Source organism: Parus major, unplaced genomic scaffold (assembly GCF_001522545.3).
Source record: "Parus major isolate Abel unplaced genomic scaffold, Parus_major1.1 Scaffold220, whole genome shotgun sequence".
NCBI classification, from domain to species: domain Eukaryota; kingdom Metazoa; phylum Chordata; class Aves; order Passeriformes; family Paridae; genus Parus; species Parus major.
This window is the reverse complement of record NW_015379263.1, coordinates 276,386-282,998: the sequence shown is the minus strand read 5'-3', so window position 1 is coordinate 282,998 and position 6,613 is coordinate 276,386. Positions and strand designations below refer to the sequence as shown.

Below are 6,613 nucleotides of genomic sequence, written 5' to 3'. Positions count from 1 at the left end.
TAACACTGGGAAATAACACTGGGAAATAACCTGCATCTCCTCCTGAGCAGAGCCAGTGCGTGGGCACAGGAGGGATTGGGATGGGGCATTCCAGGGAGCAGGTAGGGGAGCTTTGGAGGGAAGTGCCTGGCTTAGAGGAGTAAACTCCTGCTGTGGGTGCAGCCTGGCACTGCACAGCGTTCCTGGGCCCAGGAGGGGTCGGTGCTCCAGCCCGGGGAGGCTCACGGGGCACCGGGCACCGGGCGGTGACAGCGGCTCCTTCCCTGCAGTGCTGGGCCGGGTGCTGGAGGTGACAGACCTGCCCGAGGGCATCACACGGACAGAGGCCGACAAGCTCTTCACCCAGCTCGCCATGGCCGGTGCCAAAATCCAGTGGCTCAAAGAGACTCAGGGGCGCCGCGGGGACGGAGGCGGCGGGGACAACAGCGGGACTCCGGAGAACGGCAGGCACAGTGACCTCGCTGCCTTATACACCATCGTGGCCGTGTTCCCCAGCCCCCTGGCTGCCCAAAACGCCTCCCTCCGCCTCAACAACTCCCTCAGCCGCTTCAAACTGCGCGTGGCCAAAAAGAACTACGACCTGCGGGTGCTGGAGCGGGCGAGCTCCCAGTAGGGCTCCCGTGGGCACCGGCCACTCCCCTGGGCCTCTTCTCCTCCTGCCCTCCCTTCCTCTGGCCCTCCTTCCTTGATATATTTATATGAACATAATTAAGAGACAAGAAGTTGATTTTTTTTTTTTTTTAATTATTATTTTTGGAGTGACGCCCGTGCCCGCCCCCCTCCCCTGTGTCTATGGTTTTGTTTAAGCACTGTGTTGGACCGCACATACAGGTGTTGATTGGTATGTTCACTGCACATTTTATTTAATCGGATTATTATTTTGCGGGGGGGAATTTTTGGTTTTATTTTATTTTGGGGGGGGTTGTTTTTAAATAAAAAAAAAAAAAAAAGGAGAATTGTTCATCACTCGAATGTAACTTCCTGTTCTCTACCAGGGCTGGGGGCTCTGTGCTGCCTGAGTGGGGTGAGGGGACAGCAGAAGGGACAATCCTGCCCAGTCCTGCCCCCGAGCTTGGCATCTCCAAGGGCTGTAATCCCATGGGGTGCCAGAGTGGGGATCCCAGGCTGGGATCGGAGCATTTGGATTGGGGCCGGACTCCCCTGACAGATGTTCATGGCCTCTTCTCCCAGCTGCCAGCCCCATCCAGCTGTGGAATTCCAGGGCAGGAATGAGGGTGTGGAGCAGCCCCAGCTGTGTGCCCTGCTGGGAAACATCACATTCCTGCTGCCAGGAACAGGACCTGGAGCTGGCAGGTGGGAACAGGATTTGGGGTGGCACAGCCAGAGCCTCTGGCAGCAGTGGGATGCTCCCAACCTTCCTGAGCAGGTGTGGCCAGACAGGTAAGAGCTGCCAGGAAGGGAGGGAGGGCTCCAACCCCAGGCTTGTGCCAGCTCCCACCTTGGTGCCATCCACAGCCAGGCAGGGAGCCGAGGGACCCATGAACTCCAAGGCCCTGTCCCTGGCCACGGGCAGCAGTGGGATCCCAGCTCCCACCATCCCAGCAGAGCCTACACCAGCAGGATTTGGTGCCAGAGGGTGCGAGGCAGCCGCTCCACCCCATGAGAGACCCCACTGCCGCCCCTCTGCCCACCGAGCCCCCAGCAGCCTCCAGCGTGCCCAGCTCCTGGAACCCTCAGCGTGCCCAGTTCCTGGAGCCCTCGCTGTGCCCGGTTCCTTCTTTGTCCCAGGCCAGGCTGGGGGGGCCCCTGGCACGCCCAGCAACCCACCAACGCAAATAGCCGGTGGCTCCTCCGCCCGCTGCCGCCCGGCGCACGCTGGGGCTCCAATTTCCCGGCGTCAGCCCCCGGCACCGCTCAGCTGTCGTCCCCCTGTGTCCTGTCACTCCGCTGGCCTCGGCACCGGGGCGGCTGCCGCCCTCCCCGAGCGCCCACCACGGAGGGCTGGGGGTTCTGCGGCCAAAGGGGCCCCGGCACCGGCCGCGCTTCGGGGGCTTCTTCAGCGCACGGCGACTGCTCCAAGCACAGGGTGAGTGCCCCGCGTGTGCCCCCCCTTGGCGTGGCCGTGCCCACCCTGGGCACCCCCGCTGCTGCAGGGCCTCGGGGTGCCCCATTCCCCCTCACCCCAGCGCTCCCCGTTCCCATTGCTGCTTCCCGGTGCTTTTCCTGGGGGCTGGAGGGGCTTGGGACGTGGATATCACCAAAAATAGTGAGTTTGGGTGGAAGCACGGCGGGGAGGGCTGTCAAAGGCGGTACCGGGATGGTTTGGGGGATGCGGGAGCAGGTCCTGCCCCCGTGGCAGCCGAAAGCCGGATGATGCCCATCGGTGTCCCCCGTGCGCTCATCTGAGGGGCCGAGAGCGGCACCGTTTGCAGTCTGACGGTGAGATGGAGATGTCCCGGCTAAGGTGGGCACGTGCGGAGAGCCCAGGGGCTGGATCCCAGCACTTGGCACCACATCCCTGGGTCAGCGGATGTGCCACGCTCTGGGCTGGGCACCGACCTCCTCCAGCCTGGCCCTGGGGCTCTCCGAGGCAGAACCAGCCCCGGCCGGGGCAGGGGCTGCAGGACGGGCAGTGGGAGCGGCCCCTGGCAGAACCAGCCCTCGCCAGGACCGGGGCTGCTGCACGGGCAGGGGAAGGGGAGGCACTGCCCACCCAGCAGCGTCCGACCCCTTCAGCCCCTGCCGTGCTCCTGCAGCTGGAGCTGCCCCAGCCAACGCCATCTGTGTCTCTTCCCCTCGCAGCATGACGGAGAAGGAAGTGCCGGAGTCACCAGCTTCACCCGCTTCAGGTGGGAAAGCCAAGAGCCGGGTAAGTGGGTGCCCACAGGGCAGTTTGGGTGGGTGGGGGAAGCCCCCTCTCTATCATCACCCTGCCGCAGCCCCAGGAAGCTTTGGGAGGCCTGGGGTACCTGGTGGGACCCTGATCCAGCCGGGTGTTGGGTGGGCATTTCCCTGGCGCCCCCACATCCATGAGGTGCTCAGGAATCACAGTTTCCTCTTCTGTGGAGACTTCACGGGACTGGGAGGAGGGTCCCCATCTTCAGAGCATTCCTGGAGTCTCCTCCCGCTTGTGGGGGGGTCTCTGGGGCGAGGAGCCGGGGGTCTCTCCCCTCCTGCCTCCCCCACACCGCCACACACCGTCCGTCCTCTCCTGCCCCAGCAGCTGCAGAAGCTGAAGCAACTTTTCCAGCGAAAGCCCAAGGAGGAGCCGGCGCCGGAGCCACAGCCCAATGGGGAGCTGGTCAGCCCCTCGGGGGGACCCATCTACTACATCTATGAGGATGAAGAAGAGGAGGAAGAGGAGGAGGAGCCCGAGCCCCCTCCCGAACCCGAGAAACTTGTTAATGACAAACCCCACAAGTTCAAAGATCATTACTTCAAAAAGCCCAAATTCTGTGACGTTTGTGCCCGCATGATTGTCCGTGAGTCCTGAGGGGGCTGGGGACCACGGGCAGGGCTGGGGGCCACGGGTAGGGCTGGGGGCCAAGGCTGCCCAGGGCTCTGTCCCGGCCGTTTCACAGCTGCAGTGTCACATTCCCTCTCCTTTCCACCCTCCCCCCACTCCCCGACTGCCAGTCAACAACAAATTTGGCCTGAGGTGCAAGAACTGCAAAACCAACATCCACCACCACTGCCAGTCCTACGTGGAGATGCAGCGTTGCTTCGGCAAGATCGTGAGTGTCACCCCCCGGCTGCAGTCCCCAGGTCGGGCACCCCCGGCAGGACACAGGTGCCACCACCGCTGTCATTTCCTGGCTCCGAGGGGAACCTCGTCATCCCCGTCTCGGGGTGCCCCCGGCTCTGACAGGGGGTCCGGGGGGTGGCTGATGCTCCGACCCCTCCTCTCTCCTCGCAGCCTCCCGGGTTCCGCCGAGCCTACAGCTCCCCCCTGTACAGCGACCAGCAGTACGCGGGCACCAAGGACCAGCTCGGTAATTCCCTCGTGTCCTTGGTCCCCACCCCGGAGTGTCCCAACCCCTCGTGTCCCATCCCCGACCCCCCCTCACCGTTCCCCTGCCCCCCGCAGCAAACAGGAGCGACCCGGTGTTCGAGACGCTGCGGACGGGAGTCATCATGGCCAACAAGGAGCGCAAGAAGGGGCAGGACGACAAGAAGAACGTGAGTGTGGGGTCGGGCTCTCATCAGATTCCTGCTGGTGCGGTGCCAGCACCCCACTAACCCCAAAGCCCCCCATTCTGCACCCTCTGAGAGCTCTCTCTGCCTTCCAGCCCCTGGCTGCGATGATGGATGAGGAGCCGGAGGCCACGAAGCCGGTGGGGAGCAAAGCTGAGGGTGGTGAGCGCGGGGCTGAGGGTTGGGGGGCCCAGCCCATGGGACAGGGAGGGAGCTGTGTTTGGGGGTGTCACCAGGGTGGGTTTGCCCTGCAGAAAGAGGGTCCCCAGTTCTTGATGTGCCCACCCTGTGGCTCTCGCTGCATCCCCAAGTTGGCTGAGGAGACCCTCAGGAGGCACCACCAGGAGAGGTGTGACCCCTCCTCCCGTTCCCAGGTGCCTCTGAAGGGGACAAGAAGGCTGAGAAGAGCCCAACAGATGACAAGGTACTCCTCATCCTCACCCTGCATCCCAAAGCCTTGAGCAGAGCCTGTGGGATCTCCCTGCTGGGATCCTCAGGGCTGTCTGCAGCCCCTGCGACTGCAAACCTCACTGTGTCCCCCAGAGCAAGAAACCGCAGCCAGGGGGGTTCCTGCAGTCCCACTATTTCGTGGCACTTTATCGCTTCAAAGCCCTGGAGAAGGACGACCTGGACTTCCCGTGAGTTCCCAGCCTCGTCCTGGGCTCTTTCCCAAGGCTTTTGGGGTTTGGCTTGTTGTGGTTCCGTGGGTTTCCCAAGGCTGAGCTGCTCTGTGCAGGACCTGCCTGTCCCTGAGCCCATGGGCTGTGTGTGTCCCGTGTCAGATATGGGGCTCGAGGAGCTGATTCTGAAGGAAAAGGGATTTTCCTTGGGGTGTTCCATGGCTGGGGGTCCTGCCCCCCTCAGAGAGCCCCTCCTTCCCTTCCAGGCCGGGGGAGAAGATCACGGTGGTCGATGATTCCAACGAGGAGTGGTGGCGGGTAATGTCGGAGCGCTGCGGGAGGGAGAGCTCGGTTGGGAACCCAAAGCTGCCGGGTGGGGATCCAGCCTGGCGAGGGGAGGGGGTAACTGCGACCCCCGGAGCGGCTCCAATCCCCCCTTGCACTCCCCCACCGCCTCCTTCCAGGGGAAGATCGGTGAGAAAGTCGGGTATTTCCCTCCCAACTTCATCATCCGGGTGCGGGCAGGCGAGCGGGTGCACAAGGTGACGCGTTCCTTCGTGGGCAACAGGGAGATCGGGCAGATCACTCTCAAGAAGGATCAGGTGAGACGGGACCCCCTTCAAGCCCCCCATCAGCACCCGGGGACCCCCTCCAAGCCCCCCATCAGCACCCGGGGACCCCCTCCAAGCCCCCCATCACAGCTGCACCCCACGACCAACATCCCCATCCCCCCGCTTCTCATCTCCCCCAGCCCCTTGGATCAGAGCCCCGACCCCTTCACAGCTGGGGTTCCCCCTGCTCTGGGGGGGTCCCTGGGGTCTCACCGGATCCTCTGTCGCCCACAGATCGTGGTGCAGAAAGGGGAGGAGGTGAACGGTTACGTCAAAGTCTTCACCGGCCGCAAAGTGGGGCTGTTCCCTGTGGACTTCCTGGAGGAGATCTGAGGGGGGCTGCGGGGGTAGACCCCTGGGATGGGGCGGAGAGACTCTGGCTGTGGGGTGGGGATGGGGACGGGGACGGAGAGAACGGCTGCAGGGCAGGGATGGGGTCGGGGACACCCTCGGGATGGGGAATAGAAGGACCCCGGGATTGGGATAAGGGGCCCTGGCTGCGGGACAGGTATGGGGTCAGGGGAGGGCACCCCCATTCCTGCTGCCTCCAGCAATGGGGTCCCTGGGGTGTCCCCCAGGAGAAGGGCAGACTGGGGGGACAGGAGGTGCCCCAAGGGAGGTTTTGGTGCCTCCAGAGACACTGGAGGCAAGCAGGGGGCACCCCCAGACTCGCTGTGGAGCCCCCCCGACCGAGTGGGGGGACACCGGGTGCCGCGGGGAGGGTCGGGGGGTCCTCCCCGCTGCTCCCGGGTTTTGGCAATACATGGCTGTGCCCACCCCCCACTCTCCGGTGTGGATTTAATGGGGTGGGGGCACTCCGGGGGGTCACTGTGGGGGCATCGATGACCCCTTGGGAGGTGCCACTGTTGGGGTGCCAGTGGGGGGATCACTGGGAGGGAGGTGGGGTTGTCACTGGTCACTGTGGGCGTGCTGGTGGCCCCCGATGGAGGGGTCACTGGTCACTGTGGGGGTGCCGGTGGTCCCCGATAGAGGGGTCACTGGTCACTGTGGGGGTGCCGGTGGCCCCCGATGGAGAGGTCACCGGTCACTGTGGGGGTGCCGGTGGGCCCCGATGGAGGGGTCACTGGTCACTGTGGGAGTGCCGGTGGTCCCCGATAGAGGTGTCACTGGTCATTGGTCACTGTGGGGGTGCCGGTGGTCCCCGATAGAGGTGTCACTGGTCATTGGTCACTATGGGGGTGCTGGTTGTCCCCGATGGAGGTGTCA

At 64.1% G+C, this 6,613-nt stretch overlaps 2 protein-coding genes across 7 annotated transcripts in view; both read left to right on the top strand.

Annotated features, from left to right (window-relative positions):
• R3HDM2 (R3H domain containing 2) overlaps positions 1–886 on the top strand; it is a 31,634-nt gene extending 30,748 nt beyond the window's left edge. For all 4 annotated transcript variants that reach the window (XM_015615683.2, XM_015615682.3, XM_015615681.3 and 1 more), the window contains one exon: positions 270–886. In XM_015615683.2, coding sequence (XP_015471169.1) covers positions 270–613 — 344 coding nt within the window. In that variant the 3' untranslated portion in view covers positions 614–886. The remainder of the gene's footprint in view (positions 1–269) is intronic.
• A 400-nt stretch (positions 887–1,286) lies between these two features.
• On the top strand, positions 1,287–6,169 carry STAC3 (SH3 and cysteine rich domain 3). 3 transcript variants are annotated; one of them, XR_001519069.3, is made up of 12 exons: positions 1,287–2,047; positions 2,764–2,830; positions 3,182–3,443; positions 3,598–3,695; positions 3,878–3,953; positions 4,049–4,140; positions 4,251–4,295; positions 4,530–4,579; positions 4,699–4,793; positions 5,042–5,093; positions 5,240–5,377; positions 5,621–5,726. XR_001519069.3 is itself a non-coding variant. In XM_015615653.2 (12 exons), exons 1-12 carry the CDS (start codon positions 1,500–1,502, stop codon positions 5,717–5,719), a joined length of 1,644 nt encoding a protein of 547 aa, XP_015471139.1. In that variant the 5' UTR covers positions 1,477–1,499; the 3' UTR covers positions 5,720–6,169. The 3 variants fall into 3 exon arrangements, 2 of the variants coding, with proteins under 2 accessions (XP_015471139.1, XP_015471140.1); XM_015615653.2 differs by having other exon boundaries at positions 1,477–2,047; positions 4,251–4,317; positions 5,621–6,169; XM_015615654.1 differs by having other exon boundaries at positions 1,485–2,047; positions 3,185–3,443; positions 4,251–4,317; positions 5,621–6,169.
• The last annotated feature ends 444 nt before the right edge of the window (positions 6,170–6,613 follow it).

Bases quoted from the DNA above. Each gene is read 5' to 3' on its own strand.
- STAC3 (XM_015615653.2), top strand. From the start codon at position 1,500: ATGAACTCCAAGGCCCTGTCCCTGGCCACGGGCAGCAGTGGGATCCCA. The intron at 2,831-3,181 runs GTAAGTGGGTGC...CTCCTGCCCCAG, and splicing joins GTGGGAAAGCCAAGAGCCGG to CAGCTGCAGAAGCTGAAGCA. The intron at 5,094-5,239 runs GTAATGTCGGAG...GCCTCCTTCCAG, and splicing joins CCAACGAGGAGTGGTGGCGG to GGGAAGATCGGTGAGAAAGT.